Genomic DNA, 25,671 nt, shown 5'->3' on the forward strand with positions numbered 1-25,671 from the left:
TACGTTTATCCATCCTTACGAGAATTAGGCATAGGTGTAAATCCATGGTACATGTACCACAAAGTAATCATGGTGTTGTAGTAAAACTGACTGTTTTATTATAATTTTTTTGGGTCAATTTATTGATTAGTATTACCATAGTTTTTGCTTTCTGGTTCCAGAAGTTAAAATCCCATACATTTTTTCCATAGGCACATACGTTTCAATAACAACTTTAAACCTTTGCAGATAGACCTAGCATGAGCTTTGAAAGATTGCATATGCTTCTTTTGAAATGGAATTGATGGGGCTTAGTGACTTGACTGGGCTTGGCAACAGACTGGTGACTGGTGTCTGACGGGTGCTGGCTATTGGACTGAGCATCAAACTGGTAGCTGGTGGCTGGATAGGATCGTCAACGGACACAGGGAACTGGACAGAGTTATCGAACGTCTCAGGGAACTGGAAAATTTCAGAGAATTGGACAGGCTTAAAAAAAGTATCAGGGAACTGGACGGACTCGTCAACAGCCACAGGGAACTGATCAGGCTCGTCGATGGCCACAGGGAACTGGACAGGCGGCTCCAGGATGGGAGCAAGGACAGGCAACAGGAAAATGTAGCTTTAGGAACTGGCAGTGATTGAGGAACGACTTTTGTGGTCTTGGGCATAGGCAGTGACAGGGGATCGGGCTCCATGGCCGTGAGCACATGCAGTGACGTGGTAACAACCTCAGTGGTCATGGAAACTGGCAGTGACAGGGGGACAACCTACATGGCTGTGAACTCTGGCAGTGACAGGGGAATGACCTCCAAGGTCGTGGGCACTGGCAGTGACAGGGAACTACCTCCATGGTCATGAGCACTGGAAGCAATGGGGGAAGGACCTCCGTGGCCATGGGTACTGGCATTGAGGGGGGAATGACCTCCGTGGCCATGTGCACTGGCAGTGACAGGGGGATGACCTCCGTGACTGTGAACACTGGCAGTGACATGGGAATGACCTCCAAGGTTGTGGGCACTGGCAGTGACAGGGAACTACCTCCGTGGTCAAGAGCACTGGCAGTGAGGGGGTAATGACCTCCGTGGCCATGGGCACTGACAGTGACAGGGGAACGACCTTTGTGGTCGTGAGCTCTGGCAGTGACAGGGGGATGACCTCCGTGGCTGTGAACACTGGTAGTGACAGGGGAACGACCTCCGTGGCCATGAGCACATGCAGTGATGGGGGAACGGCCTCCGTGGTCGAGGGACTGGCAGTGATGGCAACGACCTCTGTGGTCATGAGCACTGGCAGTTAGGGGGGAACGACCTTTGTGGTCGTGAGCTCTGGCAGTGACAGGGGAACGACCTCCGTGGTCGTGAGCACATGCAGTGATGGGGGAAAAGGCCTCCGTGGTCGAGGGACTGGCAGTGATGGGAACGACCTCTGTGGTTGTGAGCACTGGCAGTGAAGGGGCACTTGCAGTGACAGGGGAACGATCTCCGTGGTCGTGAGCACAGGCAGGGATGGGGGAATGACCTCCGTGGTCGAGGGCACTGGCAGTGACAGGGAAACGACCTCCGTGGTTGAGAGCACAGGCAGGGATGGGGGAACGGCCTCCGTGGTCGAGGGACTGGCAGTGATGGGAACGACCTCTGTGGTCGTGAGCACATGCAGTGAGGGGGGAACGACCTTTGTGGTCGTGAGCTCTGGCAGTGACAGGGGAACAACCTCCGTGGTCATGAGCACATGCAGTGATGGGAGGAACTGGAATACAAGAAACAGAGATCTAACAAACTGACTGGACAAGGAGAAACAAAACAATCCAGCAACACAGACAAGACAAAGGAAGTAATATAAAGGAAACCGAAGGAGAGAAACCAGGTGCTGCCCATAAACACAAGAAGTGCTAATCAGCACTGCCATGGCAATCCTGATTGCGCTGCTGAGCAGCACCAGGGGAAACATGAGGGAGAGCAGAAAACACAAGCACATGGGACAACCTGAGAGCCGGTGGAGGAAACTGATGTGGCTCCTATGGTTTTACAACAAATACAATAGTAAATCTATGGTTACTGTAATAAAACTATGGTTTATTTTCCTAAGGAATGGATAAAGCTATTGCAAAGGAACCCAAAGTAATTGCAAGGGAACACATAACCATTTTAGAAAATAAATTCCATCCCTGTCTTCAAACGGCTCTGTAGGTTAATGACGAAATTGAGGTTGGTCACCTTTTTTTTTCGAGAGTCACTGTTCTTGATTGGTATGATGTCATTTTTACACAAGCTAAATGAAAAATCTGTAAACTGGTTTGACACGTTTTAATTAACCAAACAAACTGCACAAACAGGGATTATGTGAATTTAATCTGGCTAACTAGAATTTGGGTGGAGTCGTTGGACACAACAGCGACAGTAGTAAAAGAATCTCTCAACGAGATCTCTTGAACGTCTCAGTTGTGTCTCCTAGACAGAATGGACTTTTGTGCAAGTCTTCTACTTATGAGAAAAATACTCCAATAGTCTCACATGTGCCTCCTCTAGAGCTTCAGTGGAGATCTCAATAAAGTCTTACCCTGTGTGCAGATTTACCAAGATACCAACCATCTGCAATCAAGTCTCAATATGAACTTTCCTCTGGGTTCATCGATTAACACACCGGCCAATGTAAAGCTAGCAGTGACAGCTAAGCATACTCTTATGTTATTCCTTCGACAATTTATACTCTGACTATTAGATAGCGAGATAACATTGTGGCAGGGCAGAGGGCGGGGTCGTGATTCCGCACACCCGCCCCTAATCAGGCTAATTAGCCCTTGAGAGGGATAAGGGCCGACCGAATATGGCAGTGCTGGAGAGAGAAATTTACGGACAGCTGTCCGACACCTGTGTGTGTTTGTCTTTTTGATTACGTTTATAATTAAAATATTATTTATATTGTCAAGACGGTTCTCACCTCCTCTTTTCCATTAATCCCTTTACACTGGTGCCGAAACCCAGGAAGGAGGAGGGATGCACCGTAGTGGAGTCCTCGCCGCTACCATCCACCTGAAAGGAGCAGCCGCGGCCATCCGCCGGAGGACGGAGGAGCCCGGCCGGCTGGAAGCAGAGGAACGGTTGCCGACTGCGAGGGGAGGAGGGGCTCCCAACCAACCGCCTGGAGCGGTTACCACTGCCAGGGGAGGGGAAGACCCCTACCGTCCACCAAAAATGTGGCGGGGCACTCTGTCCGCCAGGGGCTGGAGGACTGCCTCCGATCTACCCGGGGAGGCGCGGCTGTCGTCTGCTAGAGGGTGGAGGAGTGGCCGAGGACCAAGCTACGGCATAACAGAGAATCGGCGATTAAGTGTTTTTTTCTCTCTCTCTCTCTCTCTCTTCCACTGCTGCTCCATGTTGGCCTTTCCCTCTCTTTTTTTTTAATGTTTGGTTAATCGGGTACGATCGCCATTACGGCGTGTAAGTGCCACACTTTTAATGTTTCCCTCCCCTTGTCCCCTCCCTCATCCAGGTAGACGGGGATGAACTGCTAGTAGATGGGGCGGAAGGCACGCCCCTCCCAAGGAAAGAGGGGGAGGGGGGATGTACGTCATGCCGGGGGCTCCCTGAGTGAACGAGGGAGGAATATGTCAGGGCGGAGGGCGGGCCGGGTCATGATTCCGGGATAAGGGCCGACAGAAGATGGCAGTGCGGGAGAGAGAGATTTACGGACAGCTGTCCGACACCTGTGTGTGTGTGTGTGTGTGTCTTTATGGTTACATTTATAGTTAAAATATGATTTATATTGTCAAGCCGGTTCTCGCCTCCTCCAATCCCTTTAATCCCTTTACACTGGTGCCAACACCCGGGAAGGAGGAGGGATGCGCCGTAGCGGAGTCCTCGCCTAATCCCTTTACAAACATGCAATGTCGCGGCTTCTAATCCATGTTCATGAGGACTTGGCAGTCAGAGCTCTGTGAGCTAGAAGACAGCCGTTTGTTGCGATGTGTGTCTTTGTCAAGGAGGTATAAATCAACGTCAGTCCGTGCAAAACACCGACACATTAACTGCAACTAACTGTCAAAAGAAATACCTCGAAACGTTCGCCAAAGGGGAAGACCAATGGTTTCATGCTAACGACAGCGCCAAAATAAAGAAAGACGAAGAGAGAGAAGTGTGTTTATGTGTGATTTATAGTTTGATCTTCAGTGAAGCATGTTAATATTTATCATGTTTTGCTGATGGAAAGATTATCTTCAGTCAACAGCGTTCATGTTTGCTGATGTTTCTCTAACAATTCCTTAGAAGAACTAAAAATAGACACAAATGAATCAACTGTTGACATCATCTGAAGATTTTGCTCATTTGCTCTAGTTTGAAATGTTCAAGCTCAGGCGTGACTTTTGACAGCAGACGGTTGGTATAGTGGCTGATCTGAGCACAGTTTAACACTTCATCGAGGCCTCTTCTGGAACTCGAGGACGCATGCGAGTCCTTTTCTCAGGAGATGCAGGAAACTTCAGCCAAAGTGTCCATTTTTAAGTGTGCCGCAATATACTTTGGGGTTTTGTATTTACCAAACAATGGAGCGCATATGAACCAGATGTGTGTCTTTATATGGCCATGACACAAGTGTGTGTCTGTGGAGGTCAGTCGGTTCACCCACCTGTTACCCTGCGGCGTAAAGAGACCAGAGAAAACACCATTGCCATGTCACGACAAGTCTTTCTCTTGCACAGTTTTATTCTCTCTCTCTCTGTCTCGGTTCCTCTGTAGTCAAAACATCACAGCAGGACTCGTGTGCACACCGACAGCGATCGAGATTGAATCTCTGACTTCCAAAACATCCAGAACATCATCCTTGAAATCTCTCTCCTAGTTTACAGTTACATTAGGGTTATTCCATCCAAGTTTAGTATTTTTGGACTCTTGTTTTTTATGTGAACAAATAAAGGTAGATTTCTATTTTCAAGATTATTTGTTCTTCAGACCTTCGTTTTGTTGGACAAGAAAAACTAGCTGCATACCATGTGACCCACGGTTGGTTATCAACCATTGAATATGGGCATGATTGACCATTGAGCCACATTGAAAGCACACATATCTCTGGGATTTAAGCACATAGGGCCTCAAAAATTAAAATGCAAAAAGAAAAGTTTATTATTAAAAGGTATGTAAAAGGATATTTTGATATCTTTAATACTTCTGGAGTTATAAGCACTCCAACTATGGAAAAAACAAAGCAAAAATGTGTTTTTCCCATTTATGGACTCACACCATTTGCATATAATGCAACAAGAGTGGCAGAAGTCAACTGATTTTAGTCATAGACCTCCCGGTCTCTGTGTACAAATAAAATAATGACGCCAACAAATTAATTTGATCTGTAGTTTTGCTCTAAAATCAGGCAAAAATGTAATTTTCTCAGTAAAAGTGATCCATGTTATAAAGAAACTCCAGTTCCACTGAAGGACTTCGTTTCTATGAATATACGGTTCACGGCAGCAACAGTGAAGATCATATCGGCTGTTGTTTACTGGAAAAGACGCCTGACCCTCAGAACTGCTGTTGAGGGACGTTACAATCACAGGATCAGTCAAAAGCCTCAAATCTGACAATCGAATTCTGGCTTCCTCTACAGAGAAAACAAACACGAGAGAAGCGCTATGCATCATGCTGTCTGTGGTGTACGACAAGATCGCAACTAGATGATCATACTTTCAGACTCTGATAGCATTGAGTTGAGGCTAACCGTGTGTATGTGAATAAGATACTGAGGTACAGAGAGAAAGATAATAGAGTTAATTGAGGTCTGTTTAGTGTGTTTGTGTGGATCAGGTTTTACACTTGGTTTGGAGACCAAAATTAAATCATTTAAATTGTAGAGGGGCACTGCAAATGTTCCCCAATAAAAACAGCAAAAATAATGAAAATGGGCTAAACCTTTAATTTGAGTAGTAGCGTCAGCGTGTGCGGTGCAAAATGGAACGCAACACCCGTTTATTGTCGGCAATAAGACGGATGCACCGCAACGAACACTTCCAGCGTAGACAGCATCATCGATTATAATGGGGTGCTAATGCTTTTAATGTGACGCGCCACTCGTGTCCAGTGCACACAAGGTGTTAGGGCAGATGTTTTTTACCTCTAATTTAAATGACTTTATATTTGCATAATTTTCTTACTAATATGTATTTTTGTTATATTTATTATTTATTCATATATTTCTATATGTATGTATTTATTTATTATTTATGAAGATTTATTTACATATTTACAAATGTATGTCAAAGCATAATTTTAAGGATATTTTGATTACATTTTGCTTGATTATCTTGTTTGACTTTAATCTAAATTAATTTAAATATATATATATATATATATATAGTGTATGTTTGTGTGTGAGCGTGAGTGTGTGTGTGGTTGTGTGTGTCTGTAGGTGTGTGTGTGTGTATGTGTCTGCGTGTATGTGTGTGTGCCCACGTAAAGTGTGTGTGTGCCTGCGCGTGTGTATGTGTGTGTGCCCACGTGTATGCGTGTGCGTGTGTGTGTGCCCACATAATGTGCGTGTGCCTGCGCGTGTGTGTATACGTGTGTGCCCACGTGTATGTGTGTGTGTGCCCACGTGTATGTGTGTGTGTGTTCCCACGAAATGTGTGTGTGTGTGTGTGTGTGTATGTGTCTGCATGTATGTGTGTGTGCCCACGTAATGTGTGTGTGCCTGCGCGTGTGTATGTGTGTGTGCCCACGTGTATGCGTGTGTGCCCACGTAATGTGTGTGTGCCTGCGCGTGTGTGTGTATACGTGTGTGCCCACATGTATGTGTGTGTGTTCCCACGTGTATGTGTGTGTGTGCCCACATGTATGTGTGTGTGTGTGTATGTGTGTGTGCCCACATGTATGTGTGTGTGTGTGTGTGTGTGTGTGCCCATGTGTATGTGTGTGTGCGTGTGCCCATGTGTACGTGTGTGTGTGTGTGTGCCCATGTGTACGTGTATGTGTGTGCCAGCGTAATTTGTATGTGCCCACGTGTGTGTGTGTGCCTGCATGTTTGTGTGTGTGTGTGTGTATGCGCCCGCGTTTATGTGTATGTGTGTCTGTGTGTTTGTGTGCCATGTAATGTGTGTGTGCCCACGTAATGTGTGTGTGCCTGCGCGTGTGTGTGTATACGTGTGTGCCCACATGTATGTGTGTGTGTTCCCACGTGTATGTGTGTGTGTGCCCACATGTATGTGTGTGTGTGTGTGTATGTGTGTGTGCCCACATGTATGTGTGTGTGTGTATGTGTGTGTGCCCATGTGTATGTGTGTGTGTGTGCCCATGTGTACGTGTGTGTGTGTGTGTGCCCATGTGTACGTGTATGTGTGTACCAGCGTAATTTGTATGTGCCCACGTGTGTGTGTGTGCCTGCATGTTTGTGTGTGTGTGTGTGTGTGTGTGTGTGTGTGTGCGCCCGCGTTTATGTGTATGTGTGTCTGTGTGTTTGTGTGCCATGTAATGTGTGTGTGCCCACGTGTATGTGTGTGTGCCCACGTGTATGTGTGTGTGTGCCCACGTGTATGTGTGTGTGTGTTCCCACGAAATGTGTGTGTGTGTGTGTATGTGTCTGCATGTATGTGTGTGTGCCCACGTAATGTGTGTGTGCCTGCGCGTGTGTATGTGTGTGTGCCCACGTGTATGCGTGTGTGCCCATGTAATGTGTGTGTGCCTGCGTGTGTGTGTGTATACGTGTGTGCCCACATGTATGTGTGTGTGTTCCCACGTGTATGTGTGTGTGTGCCCACATGTATGTGTGTGTGTGTGTGTGTGTATGTGTGTGTGCCCACATGAATGTGTGTGTATGTGTGTGTGCCCATGTGTATGTGTGTGTGTGTGTGTGTGTGTGTGCCCATGTGTACGTGTATGTGTGTGCCAGCGTAATTTGTATGTGCCCACGTGTGTGTGTGTGCCTGCATGTTTGTTTGTGTGTGTGTGTGTGTGTGTGTGTGCGCCCGCGTTTATGTGTATGTGTGTCTGTGTGTTTGTGTGCCATGTAATGTGTGTGTGCCACGTGTATGTGTGTGTGTGCCAACGCGTATGTGTGTGTGCCCGCATGTATGTGTGTGTTGTTGTTTACAAAATAAAAACATTTTACAAAATGAAAAATACAAAATAAAATCTGTATTTTCAAATGTAAAGTTGAATGAAGTTATACGACAAATGTCATTTTTGTGCCCGTTGTTTTCACAGTATGTAATTATTTTACATTCATTCATTTACAGTATTAAAATGAATGCAGTAATTCCTGTTACAGTAATATAATATTTGCTGTGATAAAAATACAGCATCCGATTATTACTGTAATAACGATTACAGTATTTTATATGTACATTACATTTACAGTTAGCATACAGTGTTATTGTACAGTGCTAAGACCAGCATATAGAATATGAGAGTTTTCTGTACCTTATCTTCCAGTCGTATGAGTCGGGCTCCCACCGTATAATATTCTTTATCCACACCTTTCTCTGGAAACACAAGACGAGGAACAATCGAACCGGCTGTTTGTATCACTGTGCCTTTAATACTTCTACAGTATATGTGAATTACATCAGTTATGATTGGCTAACATCTTACACTATAACAAATGATAAACTACATCCAGTAAAACATACAAATAAATTATTTTTTAGGGGGGAATATTTCTGGAAAATGCTTCTTTTTATTTTGCATCTGCACTTGATATGGAACTTGGAAAATGTCACACATAAATTGAAGGCCGTTCGTTCATATCCCTGACAACTCTTTGAGCAGCGACCAGTTTTTTGGAATTACCTGGCAGGAACATTCCCGGTTTTCCCAACGTGTGATCCAACCTGCGAGAGGAAAAACAGCAGGAAACTGTGATAAGCACAGTGATTGTTTGGAAATCCTGCCCACGGCACTTTGTTTGGAGGGGAAAAATATTGAGGGTGTAAAGGAGGAACGTCGTGCTGTATTTAGAGTGACCGTCTCACCTTCTCTGCAGCTCTTTGATCCGGACCATCATGTTGAGGTGGCCCTGTGAATACTGCTCGATCACGTCCCGCACATCATATGGTTTCCTTGCTTGCTGTGGGACAGAGACGCGGTCCGTGAGCGCTATTGTCATCACGAGCGACTATATTTCTGTCCCCTGAGCCTTGAACTTCCACGCTTTGTCTAGTACACCTCAGTTTACCTCAATCACAACAAGAGCAAAGGTATGCAGTGCGTCTCAACGAATCTTCATGCAACTCTTTTCATTGAAGAACTGAAATCTGCATCTGTTTCTCACACAAAGACTTGGAATATAGTGGATCAACTAGAGGTCGGATAGTGGATTTTGCCGATACCGATAGCTAAGGGTGTGAAAAAAGGCCGATAACCGATTAATCGGCCGATATATTTATTTTAAATACATTTATAGAATGATAAAAAAGTCTTACCGTACAAGGACAGGTGCTACAAGAGTCTTAAATGACAAATGAATAAATAAAATCCCAAAACCATTTAATTGCACCACCAAAATCCCAATAATAACGGAGGATTTGGTGGATATCGCGGGACGTACTATAAACTGGGGACTCTTATTTTGAAATTACAGAGACTTGACTGTATGTCTATGTTAGTCTATATATTCCCCAGATGAAGAGTTTCGTAGATATATTTCACCAGATATGGTTTATTGATGAGGTCTAAAAAAAACTATCAGCAACTTTTGGCATAGATCTTTGATGATAACCAATTAATCGGCGTGATTAATCGGTAAAACCGATATATCGGTCAACCTCTAGTGTGCTTTTTCCATGTTTTCTTGTCCTTCTTGGAGCTTGACAGACATGGTCACTATGAACTGTGATTGTATGAATAGAGTTGCATGAACATTCTCCTTTTGTGTTTCATAAGTCTAGTTTCCGTCCACCTTTCGCGCTGAAAATGCGTGAAAAAATAATTAAAAAATTGCGACATTTGCCGACATCTGCCCGTTTCCATTCAAATGGACTTTTATGGATAAAAATGGCGTGCGTGATGACGTCATGATTAAAAATACGCTTTGTTGCATAAGTTTTGGTTTAGCACAAAATAAATCTGCCCTGAAGCCGTTTCCATTCAGAAATGTGTTTATCGCTAATCCTTCATCTAATCTACAGCATCGCCATGACAACTGCATCATGACCCGCATATTTCTCCAGCAACTTTTAACCCCCAACTGAACTTGATCATCATCTCTAAAGTATTTTAGCTTCATAATGCAAATTTACATTTTCTGAAGAAGCAGTAAATGCGATCTGATGTAAAGAGGGTTTGATTTAAAGTATTTATAAAGTGAACTCATTGGACAAATAGTTCAGATAGTTTATAGTCTTGATAAAAAGCTCATTTAAATTTGTGTAATGAAAAGGCACATATAGGTCAAAAAAAATTTTTTTTGGTTTGGTAATTTATTTTTTTAATTTAATGCTTTTTTCGTTTGGTAATTAATTTAATTTAATACAGGGGATTTTGCCGGCAATTTTGCAAAACTAAAACTAAAGTGAAAAAAAGAAGCACTGATGCTGTTCTCCTAATATTGTGGGTTTCTTTATTATTGAACCTGTTGATACGCAATCGCCCGCACGGTGGTGACGTCACTCTGCTTACATTTAATATATAATTTACCATCTATAAATGTAATTAATGTTAACATGATATATCTTTTCAAAGGTCAAAGGGTTCAACATTGATATCCGATCTCTGTTTCACGATAGTAATCCTCCAGAAACAGCGATTGAGTTATTTGTGCAGGAGTACAAATGAAAACATGCAATATCAAAACGGGACTTTTATTATGAAAACATGCAATATCAAAACGGGACTTTTATTATGAAAACATGCAATATCAAAACGGGACTTTTATTATGAAAACATGCAACATCAAAACGGGACTTTTATTATGAAAACATGCAACATCAAAACGGGACTTTTATTATGAAAACATGCAACATCAAAACTGGACTTTTATTATGAAAACATGCAACATCAAAACTGGACTTTTATTATGAAAACATGATCGCCAGATGAATCCAGTTCAACACACTTGGGTCAATCGTCCATGACAAGCGTTCATTAAAAACATCCAATCGCACTTTTTGTCCATAAAAGTGATAAATGTGAGAAATATTGATATATTCTCCATTGTTTACATGAGATCTCGCCTTCGTCATCGTTCTTCATCAAACTGCAATCTGAGCCGCATTCATGTTGTAAAACTGTTTATGATCTGATATATTAGAGTCTCATAAACAAAACCAGCCCGTCTCCAAAGTCTATTTTTAAAAATGTGGCGTAGTTTTATTCATAATAGTCGAGCAGTGCCGTCAGATTTAGTGTTGTCTTGAGAGGCGGAGCTTAATTTTACTCTGAACACTTCCAGAGATTTTACAGAGATTAAAGCTGCAGGAACTCATTTATTATTAAATCATCTTCAGATTAGAAACGAAACTTCTTTAGACTCGTGACTTTGAGAACATTGTATTTCTGGGGTGTCTTGCCACTTTTATTATTGTTTTTTAGATTATAAAAACATGTTCAGCACAAAATATTTCCATTACTATAAACTTCAGCTTCTCTAACTTTAATAAATAACAACATATATTAATTCTGAAACTTGGGAAATAAAGCTCAAAGTGTCTTCTTTTAATAGATACTACAACTGTGTCCAAACTCCAAAGGGTCCCGTAAATACAAGCATTTAAGATCAGGTGTGTCATTTTCATGGTTTGTGCTAAACCAGGTTAAATCATCTTTGTGCACAGAAATGATGTTTTTTGTATTGTGGGTAATTCTGTAACTGCCGTCTATTATTTTGAATGGTGTGAAAAAGTAAAACAGTGTTCATTCATTTGTTCTCCTTGTACTTATCGATGACCGGTGCATGATACGAGATATTCGTGTTGCACTCCTGGAAGTGTCCCGTTTGCAGATCGGCTCTATATGCCGTAAAGATCGCGTACAATAGTTGGGCTTTCAGTACTGTCGTCATGGTAACACAGGCTAACGATTAGGGGCAAACTCTGTCATGTGACACCACATGTTTGCGCTAATGCCCATTATATCGACAAAAAGTGTTTCCAAACCAGTTTTGCGCGACATTTGATGTATCGACATGGAGTTTGTGCGCTAGAGTTAAACGGAAAAATATTATGTCGACATTTGTGACATTTTAGCGATAATGTGCGTTTCCATTTTCCATTTATTTTGATGCGCTAAAACTTTTTGCGCAAAACGTCCTTGGATGTAAACGTAGTTATAGATAGCATCAAATCATACGGGTTTGGAATGACAAGAGTGTGAGTAAATTATGACTGAATTTTCATCTTTGGGTGAATGATTCCTTTAACTTAAGTAGTGAATCATGATTTCAACATACGTATCAATTAAATGAGTGCATGTATGAACTTTGCTTTGAACTTCACAATATAACATTTGATTTTATGATCTCTGAGGAACATTAAAAGTCACTCGAACATGATTCTGACATCCCAAATGAACTTCCCAACGTACCTGAAATTTCTGTCGAGCCACAAAGTACTGCATCCTTCTGATGACCTTAATGGCAGATTTGTGTGCGTGGGAAAGCCTGCACAGAATAAAATAAACACACACACACACACACACACACACACACACATAGCGTCAGAAAACACTGAGCATGCCCGCTGTAAATGTGTGTGTGTGTGTGTGTACGTGGCAGTAAACTTGGCGAAAACAATAACACAGACACATCACACACATAGACACTCTCTAAGTGAACTCTGGCAGTACACGCTTGTTTTATTTGGCGAAAACACCCTGTTATTTCCAACGCAAAGATGCCTGGGCAAAGTTTATACCCAGAAATACATGCAACAGTGGTCAGTGCTGGAGCAAAATAATCAAGTTTATATCATGAACATTCAAAAGTCCTGATTCTGCGTCCATTGTAAAAAGGTCCTGGAGGAAAAACATATAAAAACCTTCAAAACATGTCTTCAAAACTTTTATCAGTGACCCCTTCCAAACACGTGAGAGTGAAAGCAAAACCTTGACACAGTCCAGAAATTAAAATTACCTCATTTTTTACTCACGCTTTTGTTCTTCCAAACTTGTGTGACTTTCTTTCTTAACTAGAACACAAAAGAAGATGTAAGGTGGAATGTGCTTCTCAGTCACCATTCACTTTCATTGCATATTTTTTTTTCATACAATAAAATTCAATGGTGACTGAGACACGTTCTGCTGAACATCTCCGTTTGAGTCCTAGGCAAGAAATAAAGTCATACAGATTTGAACATGAGGGTGAGTACATTTTAAAGGGAACTGTCCCTTTAAGTGTGTTTGCGTTTGATGATAGCACGTTTTGGAGCTGTGTAGGGATAGCGTGTGCAACCATGAATGCATCTAGCGACGCAAACTCGATTTCATTCATTGAAGAGAACTGAAATGTGTCAGAACGCAATTTTTAACGCTATGCATGTATGAGTCGCATTCTCAGCATTGCCAGTAGGGGTGCTAGAGTGCTCATTAGCATAAACTAGCACAAAAGCGTACATTAAATTACTCCAAAGTGTGCAAGTGTAAGCTAGCGTAAAAGTGTTAATTAACACAACATTCCTACGGTCGGTTTTCTCTTTCACTGCAACAAATTTCATGGCGGAGCGACAGTTTTGAAGAGAATCTTGCTGAGCATGCTAATCATTGGCGGAGCTAGGGGGTGGACCAAAGCCTGGCCACCCCATTGGCCACCCCATTGGCCACACCACTCGCAATTGCTGCCCAAACATTTCTGTGCCACCACAGACTGATTGACATATTTATAGCCCATGTTTGTAGTCCAAAAACCCAGGAGACAATTAGCATTTTCAAGCCATGTGTTCCTTTGCAACAGGCGCATCCGGCAAGTGCATTGCCGAAATGACAAACGTTCGCCAACCATATCTGACCTTATCAGACTAGCAATCGTAATGTCAAATGTTAACGAACATTGCCTAACTATTTTTGATGAGGAGGAGGGCGAGGCCGGGCCGTGAGGACACACGGCCGGCCCTGAATCGGGCTAATCTGCCGGGAGGGGGACAAAGACGAGTCGGAGGTGCCACTTCGAGAGAGAGACGCACGTGGCCGCGTTGTGTGCGTGTCTGTTTATCGTATGTTTTATGTTTGTTTTATGTTGAGTGTTGCATAAAAACTAACGTTGACTGTTCAGCCAGTTCCCGCCTCCTCCTTGCCCATCCTTAAACTGTAGCAGTGGTGCCAAAACCCGGGAGGGAGGAGGGATGCGCTGTTGCAGAGTCCTCGCCGTTGCCATCCGATAGGGGAACAGCCGCGGTCTTCTGCCTGGGAACGGAGGAACCGCTGCCATCCACCAATGAAGGGGAGGAGCGGTTCAATCCGCCAGGGGTCGGAGGGCTTGGGGAGAAGTGAGCTGTCGTCCACCAGAGGGCGGAGGAGCAGTTGAGGACTGGGCGATAGCATGTCTGCGAACCGGCGAGCAAGTTTTTCTCCACTTTCCTTCCCCTCCTCTCTTCCAGGGCTCCAGAAAGGCGGGGAAGACCTGCCGGTAGGCACGGCTGGAACGGCAATGCCCCCCCCCAGGAAGGAAGAGGACTGCGTCATGCCGGGGTTGGCATGAGTTGGGTTGGGCGATGGAGGAGTGTGACGAGGAGGAGGGCAGGGCCGGGCCATGAGGACACACGGTCGGCCCTTATTTGGGCTAATCAGCCAGGAGGGGGGCAAAAGACGAGCCAGACGCACCAGTTCGAGAGAGAGAGAGAGAGACGCTCGCAGCCACGTTGTGTGCGTCTGATTGTCTTATGGTTTATGTTTGCATTATGAGTTTTGCATTAAACCTTTATGTTGACTGTTCAGTCGGTTCCCGCCTCCTCCTCGCCCGTCCTTATACTGTTATACTTTTGTAACGTCATTTATTTCAAAACAACATTGTTTCCAATGAGTCAAAACAACAGCGTAAGAAATGGCATTTGCCTACTCCGATGACATGTTAAACATACGCAACGTCTGAAGATTGGCACTGACGCCTCCTACAGAAGCCAGAGGGTGCTTTTGGCGTCTGTAGATTGACACGCTGGGCTCTTGCGCAAGCGCCAGTATTTGACGCCTCAGGAGTGAGAACGGGTTGCGTAATCAGGGGTGGATTTAGTGATTTGGGGGCCTTAGGCAAAGTACAGGAATGGGCCCTCTTCAATGACACACACTTATGTCAATTTTCTCTTAAAGGTGCTGCAAGCCTTTTTTTTAGAATGGTATGGAGACAATATGCCTACGTCCTATAAGGTATCACTGAAATACAGTAAGTGTCCTGAGATACCTCATCGGTCTCTGTGACAGCACTAGACCGTGACTAGACTAGGCCTATGGTTGTGTCTTTCCCCGGTTGTGCCAACTAATGTCTGACAACACAATCTGGCTACTATGAACTACCATACATAGCACTACAATGCCCTGGTCGTAATAAAGCTCTCGCCGCTGTCACTGATCTACACAACACTAATCAGTTCCCTTTGGTGCAACCCTTTGTGGCCCCTGAGAGGAGACAAGCTTGTTTTGAACACTGTTCCATTCCTGTCTTCCGCCCGGCCCCCTCGGTCATGTCCACAAACAGAGACGACGTCTTAATTAGAGGTGGGGAGAGCCGGACAAAAGCTCTCTGACACAGACCGTAAAACACGCGGATCAAAGCGACGCCAAACGGCCACTGTCCTTCCCTCTCATTGAGTACATCTTAATGCACCACACAGGAAATGCATGTGAAAAATATGAAAACATGCAAAGCGCTACACTGCGTGCATGTGTGTAAGGGTTTCAGATCCGTGCATGATTAGGAAAGAAAACACAAGCCCTCAAAACACAAAACACATGCTGTTTAATCACAGAACTGCCTACTCGCATTACAGCGGCCGACGGACACATGCACACAAACACACGCCACACTCGCAGAGCAACTATATGCCTGGTACATGGATTCCACACATGTAAAAGATATAACACGATTACTGAACAACATGACTAACAGCTTTCTTTGGCAAGCATTAGCCTACTTTTACTATTGCACATTTGTACGGTTGGAGATTTGAACAAACCTCTAACCCTTTAGTATTTAACGTGTCGCATGGGTCATTGACAAATAAGGTTGTCTGAGGTGGCATGTCAGTTTCAGACATTTTTCAAGGTTATTTTTTCTTCTTTTTTTCATGATATTTTGAGACAATAAAAATATAATGTACTGTTTATTATTTTATGTGTGTAAATTACCTCAGACACAGTAATGAGGGTCCAAAGGGGTCATTTCTGATTTATGTTTTAGACCTGAATTTTGGTTACCCCCTGACTGAAAAACACTTTAGCAAAAGTGCAAAAACATGCTAAAAATGCTTTAGCAAACCCTTAGCAACATACTAAAAAGGCTTTAACAACTACATAGCAACATGCTAAAAACACTTTAGCAACCACACTAGCATAGTAACATGCTAAAAACACTTTAACAACTGTAGAGAAACATGCTAAAAACACTTTACTTTATAACATGGTAAAAACACTTTTGCAACAGCATAGCAACATGCTAAAACAACTTCCGCAACCACATCCACAAAGCAACATGCCAATAAACACTTTAGCAAATGCAAATCATGCTAAATACACTTTAGCAACTGCATAATAACATACTAAAAACACTTTAGCAACTGCTAAAAAACATGGTAAAAACACTTTAGTGACCGTACAGAAACATGCTAAAAACACTTTAACAACTGCATAGCAACAAGCTAAAAACACTTTAACAACTGCATAGCAACAAGCTAAAAACACTTTAACAACTGCATAGCAACAATCTAAAAACACTTTAACAACTGCATAGCAACAAGCTAAAAACACTTTAGCAACTGCATATATCATGCTAAATACACTTTAGCAACTACATAGCAACAATCTAAAAACACTTTAACAACTGCATAGCAACAATCTAAAAACACTTTAGCAACTGCATAGCAACAAGCTAAAAACACTTTAGCAACTGCATATATCATGCTAAATACACTTTAGCAACTACATAGCAACAATCTAAAAACACTTTAACAACTGCATAGCAACAAGCTAAAAACACTTTAGCAACTGCATAGCAACAAGCTAAAAACACTTTAGCAACTGCATATATCATGCTAAATACACTTTAGCAACTACATAGCAACAATCTAAAAACACTTTAGCAACTGCATAGCAACAAGCTAAAAACACTTTAGCAACTGCATAGCAACAAGCCAAATACATTTTAGCGACCGTACAGAAACATGCTAAAAACACTTTAGCAACTGCATAATAACATACTAAAAACACTTTAGCAACTGCATAATAACATACTAAAAACACTTTAGCAACTGCTAAAAAACATGGTAAAAACACTTTAGTGACCGTACAGAAACATGCTAAAAACACTTTAACAACTGCATAGCAACAAGCTAAAACACTTTAACAACTGCATAGCAACAAGCTAAAAACACTTTAACAACTGCATAGCAACAATCTAAAAACACTTTAACAACTGCATAGCAACAAGCTAAAAACACTTTAGCAACTGCATATATCATGCTAAATACACTTTAGCAACTACATAGCAACAATCTAAAAACACTTTAGCAACTGCATAGCAACAAGCTAAAAACACTTTAGCAACTGCATAGCAACAAGCCAAATACATTTTGCAACTACATAGCAACAATCTAAAAACACTTTAGCAACTGCATATCATGCTAAATACACTTTAGCAACTACATAGCAACAAGATAAAATGCTTTAACAACTGCATAGCAACATAATAAAACCACTTTAGAAACTGCATAGTAATATGATAGACACACTTTAGCAACAGCCTATCATGCTAAATACACTTTAGCAATTGCATAGCAACAAGCTAAAAATGCTTCAGAAACTGCATTGCAACATGCTACAAACACTTTAACAACTGCATAGTAACATGCTAAAAACTCTTTAGCAACTGCATAGTAATATGCTAGACACGCTTTAGCAATTGCATAGCAACAAGCAAGAAACACATAAACAAATGCATAGCAACAAGCTAATAATTATTTAGAAACTACATAGCAACACACTAGAAACACTTTAGCAACTGCATAGTAACATGCTAGACACACTTTAGCAATTGCATAACAACATGCTAGAAACACATTAACAACTGCATAGCAACAAGCTAATAATTCTTTAGAAACTGCATAGCAACATGCTAAAAACATCCATGTGGCAACATGTTAAAAACAATTTAGCAACCGGGTGTGTTAAACAATCTGAATGCACTTCACGAAGGCGCTTCGTGTTGGGTGGTTCTTCACCTCCACATCGTGAACTAAAATGTTTAATGCACACCTAGCCATGGATTATCCCTTACTAGACCTATTCTGGAATCAGATCATGGGACTACTAAATCCAATAGGGAAAAACAAAAAAAAATTTTAGACTTCAAAAAGCAAAACCATTCTTGAATGTTTTATATTTACCAGAAAACATCAAACCAAATATTATATAGCAATATAGTGAAAATAATTTGTCACTATGTGAGTGTGTAATTGTGGTGTATAAATGATAAAGGTGTTTAGAATTGAATTACAGTACAGCCCATTAGCTGCAGAGCTGGACACATGAGAGCAGTTTGGCTGGTTTAAACATCCTGGAAGCATTTCGTGAGGAGAAATCGCTGACTGGGATTGTGTGCCAGAAACGAATGAAACTGTGTGCCAGAGTTTTCTATTCCTTAGACTCTCTTTTCTTTCTATCTTGTTACCCTGAGTGTATCTCCTTTCCTGTCTCATTCTGTATCTATCTCTCTCACTTTTATTGTCTGTCTTTCTTTTTCTCACACTCGTATACAGAAATTCTGGCAGTAATGGGCTGCTTATTTCAGCTAGTATCGGATTCACACAGGGCCGTGTTGGACTAAAAGTTCTTGGAAACGTCAGTCTGTTTTAAACTTAGTTCTGACACACCAGGTTCTGGACCAATAAAATCATTAAGAGGAATTGGAAACAGAAACATAAAATTCCAAACAAAAGTAGTTGTTATAAGAAATGTTATGTGGAATCGGAACCAGAGCCACAATCATTAAAATCGTTACATGGAATCAGAACTAGAAACATTAAATTCCTTACATTAGTAGTTGTTCTGCGAAATGTTATGTGGAATCGGAACCAGAACCACAATCGTTAAAATCGTTAGATGGAATCGGAACCAGAGCCACAATCGTTAAAATCGTTACATGGAATCGGAACCAGAGCCACACTCGTTAAAATCGTTACATGGAATCGGAACCAGAGCCACAATCGTTAAAATCGTTACATGGAATCGGAACCAGAGCCACACTCGTTAAAATCGTTACATGGAATCGGAACCAGAGCCACACTCGTTAAAATCGTTACATGGAATCGGAACCAGAGCCACACTCGTTAAAATCGTTAGATGGAATCGGAACCAGAGCCACAATCGTTAAAATCGTTACATGGAATCGGAACCAGAGCCACAATCGTTAAAATCGTTACATGGAATCGGAACCAGAGCCACACTCGTTAAAATCGTTACATGGAATCGGAACCAGAGCCACAATCGTTAAAATCGTTACATGGAATCGGAACCAGAGCCACACTCGTTAAAATCGTTACATGGAATCGGAACCAGAGCCACAATCGTTAAAATCGTTACATGGAATCGGAACCAGAGCCACAATCGTTAAAATCGTTACATGGAATCGGAACCAGAGCCACAATCGTTAAAATCGTTACATGGAATCGGAACCAGAGCAACAATCGTTAAAATCGTTACATGGAATCGGAACCAGAGCAACAATCGTTAAAATCGTTACATGGAATCGGAACCAGAGCCACACTCGTTAAAATCGTTACATGGAATCGGAACCAGAGTCACAATCGTTAAAATGGTTACATGGAATCGGAACCAGAGCCACACTCATTAAAATCGTTACATGGAATCGGAACCAGAGCCACACTCGTTAAAATCGTTACATGGAATCGGAACCAGAGCCACACTCGTTAAAATCGTTACATGGAATCGGAACCAGAGCCACACTCGTTAAAATCGTTACATGGAATCGGAACCAGAGCCACACTCGTTAAAATCGTTACATGGAATCGGAACCAGAGCCACAATCGTTAAAATCGTTACATGGAATCGGAACCAGAGCCACACTCGTTAAAATCGTTACATGGAATCGGAACCAGAGCCACAATCGTTAAAATCGTTACATGGAATCGGAACCAGAGCAACAATCGTTAAAATCGTTACATGGAATCGGAACCAGAGCCACAATCGTTAAAATCGTTACATGGAATCGGAACCAGAGCCACAATCGTTAAAATCGTTACATGGAATCGGAACCAGAGCCACAATCATTAAAATCGTTACATGGAATCGGAACCAGAGCCACAATCGTTAAAATTATTACATGGAATTGGAACCAGAAACGTTAAATTCCTTATATTAGTAGTTGTTATAAGAAATGATATGTGGAATCGGAACCAGAGCCACAATTGATAAGTTGCACGAGAAAGGAATTGGAACCAGAAATTGTAAATTCCTTATAGTATATTAGTTGTTATTATAAGCAGGCCCGCCCAAACTCCTGACTGGGCCAGTAACTACCTAATGGGCCGTCTGGCTGAGCAGTGGGGGGGCGGTACGTGTGCAGGTACAGTGCCTGTATTTGTCGTGGGCAATGGGTGATCTCCGGTGGGCGATCTCTGGACGTCGTAGCACTATCGGGGGTGTTAATCTATCACTCTTGGGCCCCACCAGAGCCACAATCATTAAGAACAGTGATGCTTTAGTAAGAGTCCTCTCAATTTGAAGAAGGGGTCATAGCCCCCGAGGCATAAACAATCAAGGAATCGGCATCAAAGCTTTTCAAACAAGTCAAAAATACAATCTGTGTAATACAGAACCAGACAGTATAAAGCAATTACAGCAGAAGCCCAATAACGTGCAGTCACACCTGCTGACACTGATGATTCTGACACCGATAGTCAACATAAACAATAACAGTAAATGTAGTGTCACCACAGGCTCATGTGACATTCAATTATACAGAATAAAGAGTTGTCCCAGTTCACAGAGACTGAAACAAAGAAATGAGCTTCAAAAAGATAGAGTTACAGCACTCCTGCAGTACAATCAAATGGGCGCAATGCAGAGGCAACGTCTACCAACTCCTGACTTTGATCCCTAAAAGGGCACGACACGAGGGGCACAACTAAAGGTTGTGAAGGTCGGATTGGCATTTAGTTTGATGGTCAAAGTACCACATATCCCATCAGACAACCAATATAATAAAAGCAGTTCCAGAAGTTATTCTTTCTGCATTTTATCCACATAAACGAGCAATTCTTTGCTAAATGGGGCAAAAACTACTTGAGGAGGGCCGTTTGGACCACTTAAAGGGGTAATTCACCCAAAAATGTAAATGCAGTCATCATTTATTCAGCCTCACACCCTTCCAAACCCATTTGACTTTCTTTCCCCCACAGAACATAAAAGTGTCTCCTTTTCTGAAAATAACTGAAATAAGTTCAATAATATCCCCAGATAGTTTTACATTTACATTTATGCATTTGGCAGATGCTTTTATCCAAAGTGACTTACAGTGCACTTATTACAGGGACAATCCCCCCGGAGCAACCTGGAGTTAAGTGTCTTACTCAAGGACACAATGGTGGTGACTGTGGGGATCAAACCAGCAACCTTCTGATTACCAGTTATGTGCTTTAGCCCACTACACCACCACCACTCCAATCAGGAGTTTTAATCAGGATGACATTCCCTTATGAAATGAACAACGGAAATTTGTTGTAAAAGTAACTTCATCTATTATCCATGGTTACATCAATTATGATAAGGAACGTCGCCTTGTCATACCAAAACAAAGAGGCACCAAAACACTTTCCCGGACTTTCAGTTGCATCATATCACATTGGTGGAATGACCTTCCCAACTCCATCCGTGAAGCTGACTCAATCTCTATCTTCAAAAAACAGCTAAAAACCACGAGCATTTAACCAGTCACTACTTTAAAAAAAATAATAATAATAATTATATATATTAATAATTCTTGTTGCACTGAAATCGGGTTTGAACACTATTCTGATGCACTGTCTCTTTAAGAAGATTCGATTATTTTCTCCTCTTTTTGGATAAAAGCGTCTGCCAAATGAATAAATGTAAATGTGAATTATGGTTACTTCAGTACCAAAGTATGAATATATAATGAATATACACACTCAAAAAATATCTATTTTAGCCTATTGTTAAGAAGTATGCATTTCAATTTCAGAACAAAATTCCATCCAATTGAATTGCTTTAAGTTTAACCAAATTAAATGAAAATATAAATAAATATTTAGGTTTTAAACATGTTATCTCGTTGAAGTTTAAGCCATTCAAATGGATGGAATTCTGTTACGTGCGCAAATCTTTATATAATATTTTTTAGTGCACTAATAATCTCAAAAACTCTATTTTATTTAACTGAATGAAATTATAGTGATATAAAAAGTGTCATTGCACTTAATATTTAATTTTTAAAAAAGAAGGCGAAGTCCCTTGAAGGCTGTGTGGCGCTCATAGTGAATCAGTGAATCGTTTATGTGAACCGTCTGAAAGAACCGATTCACTTAAATGATTCAGAATAGTTTTGAGATGCTACAATTGTGAAAATAGTTACTAAAAACTGTAGTTACGTTAGTAGCGTCGCTGCTTTTAGTTATTACTCCGCAACATTGTAACGTCCTAATGTGAACAAATCTTTTGGGTGAACAGATTCAAAAGAGTCACTTGGATGAATCAAAATCCCCACTACTTTCAAGGACAGACAGCGAGTCAGGTATTGGAAGACACCTGAGAATAGTGAGTGTGTGCGAGTGTGTGTGCGTGTGTGTGTGTGTGTGTGTGTGTGTGTGTGTGTGTGTGTGGTGCTTTCTTTCTGTAAGACTGATGTGTTTTCAGTGTGTGTGTGTGTGTGTGTGTGTGTGTGTGTGTGTGTGTGTGTGTGTGTGTGTGTGTGACAGGGAAAAGCCAAAGGAAACGGACTAGCACGAATCGCTCTTGGCATCGGGAATGCGGTGGAGAGCAGAAAAATGAGGGAAGGAAAGAGAGAGAAGCAAAAGTGACATTGAGAGCATATCCTCTCCCTCGGGCCCTCAAGGTGTAAAGGGGCCCCTACAAACACACACACACACACACACACACACACACACACAGACATAGTCACTGGAGTGTTCATCCATCTTTGTCACAAGACTATGTCAAAGGATCTCTAAGCAGATAATTAGCCAAAAAACAGAAGGATTGTGTGCTTGTGTGCTTGTGGGTGTGTTCGGCATACTACAGCACTACTTGTTCTACTTTTGCAGTATGCATTATGTAAACATGATATGAGTGTTGGGTTGACGGTCAGTGACTGCTGAAACAACAAGGTCCATCACGACCCTGCAGAACTGAAAATATTTAAGGAGCACATGCAGGGAAACACAGAGCTGGACAGGCGCTGCAGGCTCAAGGATACCATTACAGAATAGCAAAACAGACAGGGCTAAACATCGAGAGCAAGGGGATACCCTACTTGTGTTTTTGCCTCTCTTACAGACACTCTTAAGGGGGTCGTCAAAATACAAAGCCATTGTTTTCTATGAATGTAAGAACACTGTTGCCGCCTTTCAGTACTGATCGACGGCCGGCTGCAGCGTAACTAAGTACAGATTTATTATTCCGTTAACATAATTCATCTACATTTAGTGAAAAGTTCAAACTCACAACACTGGATGCTGGTGTTCTAAAAACGTTTTTTTTTTTTTAACTAGCTGAACCAGCAATACTTCCTAGAATATCCAGCAACTTATCTCAGATTTCTAGAATCGAACTCATGGTGGTAGAACGTAACTATGAAAATCAAGCTTTCCAGAATAAAATTTATTCTTAAATGGAATTTCAGAAATCTCAAGTGAGGTCCAAAGTTCTAGAACAAAATTCAGAGTATTCAAATGGAATTTCAGAGTTCTTCATTGAAACTCAATAGTTCTAAAAAGAAATGTAGAGTTCTCAAATGGAATTTCAAAGTTCTCGAGTAAAACTCAAGAGGTCTACAATCAAATTTAGAGTTCTCAAATGGAAATTCAGAGATCTTCATTGAAACTCAAGAGATCTAAAATTAAATGTAGAGTTCCTTGAGTAGAATTTCAGAGCTCTCGATTGCAACTCAACAGTTCTAAAATGAAATGTAGTTCTCAAATGGAATTTCAGAGTTCTTCATTGAAACTTTAGAGATCTAAAATGAAATGTAGAGTTCATAAATGGAATTTCAGAGTTCTTCATTGAAACTTTAGAGATCTAAAATGAAATGTAGAGTTCCTTGAGTAGAATTTCAGAGCTCTCGATTGCAACTCAACAGTTCTAAAATGAAATGTAGAGTTCATAAATGGAATTTCAGAGTTCTCGATTTAAACTCAAGAGTTCTACAATGAAATTAAGTGTTCTCAAATGGAACTTCAGAGTTCTTCAATGAAACTCAAGAGTTCTATAATGAAATGTAGAGTTCATAAATGGAATTTCAGAGTTCTCGACTGAAACTCAACAGTTCTACAATGAAATTCAGAGTTCTCAAATGGAATTTCAGAGCTTTCGATTGAAACTCAAGAGTTCTAAAATGAAATGTAGAGTTCCTTGAGTAGAATTTCAGAGTTCTCGACTGAAACTCGAGTTCTACAATGAAAATCAGAGTTCTCAAGAAGAATTTCAGGGTTCTCTATTGAAACTTATGAGTTCTCAAATTGGATTTTAAAGTTCACAAGTGAAACTCAAACTCATGGTCTCTCATTGCTAGAGTATCACTAGAGCAATGTTTCCTGTTGAGGATATTTTAAGATGACGTGGACCCACAAAACTGTTCTGAGGGTAATATTTCTGAAAATCGAGGTCACTGAGTTTACCAACCCATGATGATACAGCATTCAGTAAGAGCTCACGGTTATTATTCACTTAGGTTTTTTTTTCTAGATCAGTTGACCGTGCAAAGAGAGTTCACATCTGAAAGGAGAGATAGGGGGAGGGTGGGGGTTGAGGGGGGGGTTGATGAAAAAATAGAAAGATGATCTCAATGCTTTTCATGGGCAACAAGGATAAATTTGAGAAAACAACCTCTTCATGATTTCTCTGCAACCCCAGCCTGGAGACGCCAGTGTCTCTGTTCATTATGGTTTGACCCTGTGACCTCTGGCTGTATATAACGAGCGGCAGGGTATCTTAGTGCATCCAAACGTAAATCTTTCACTTTTCATGCCAGCAAGTCTTCTCTCCAGTCTACATTATCATTATCGGAGATTAAAATAGGTTGTCATTTTAAATGATAGCATTTCCACAGTAAAAACATTTTGTGAGTGACATTGAAACTCTGATAATCTCATCGGAGCGAGAGAACAGAAATATCAGAGCACAATACCTGATTCATACAGTACAGCACTATGAATACAGTACACAAGTGATGTTTGATATAACACAATAAATCAGAATAGCACACTAGCACACTACTTGTACTGCTTTTGCAGTATGCAGTTTTATACTGTGTCCCTATTAACTTAAAAAAAATAGAAGGTAGTATGTAGTGTATGATGTGCACTGTGCAGTAAATAGTACG

The 25,671-nt window shown here is 41.5% G+C and overlaps 1 protein-coding gene across 1 annotated transcript in view; it reads right to left on the reverse strand.

The window, feature by feature from the left end:
- Positions 1-234: 234 nt before the first annotated feature.
- Positions 235-25,671, reverse strand: part of LOC127640217 (potassium voltage-gated channel subfamily KQT member 1-like) — a 105,293-nt gene continuing 79,856 nt past the window's right edge. Inside the window, exons 14-22 of the mRNA XM_052122671.1 lie at positions 12,483-12,558; positions 8,936-9,030; positions 8,754-8,794; positions 8,385-8,446; positions 5,658-5,712; positions 5,494-5,574; positions 1,540-1,728; positions 827-1,422; positions 235-441 (exon numbers count right to left, since the gene is read on the reverse strand). Coding sequence (XP_051978631.1) covers positions 235-441; positions 827-1,422; positions 1,540-1,728; positions 5,494-5,574; positions 5,658-5,712; positions 8,385-8,446; positions 8,754-8,794; positions 8,936-9,030; positions 12,483-12,558 — 1,402 coding nt within the window. The remainder of the gene's footprint in view (positions 442-826; positions 1,423-1,539; positions 1,729-5,493; positions 5,575-5,657; positions 5,713-8,384; positions 8,447-8,753; positions 8,795-8,935; positions 9,031-12,482; positions 12,559-25,671) is intronic.

Source organism: Xyrauchen texanus, chromosome 49 (assembly GCF_025860055.1).
Source record: "Xyrauchen texanus isolate HMW12.3.18 chromosome 49, RBS_HiC_50CHRs, whole genome shotgun sequence".
Classification (NCBI taxonomy): domain Eukaryota; kingdom Metazoa; phylum Chordata; class Actinopteri; order Cypriniformes; family Catostomidae; genus Xyrauchen; species Xyrauchen texanus.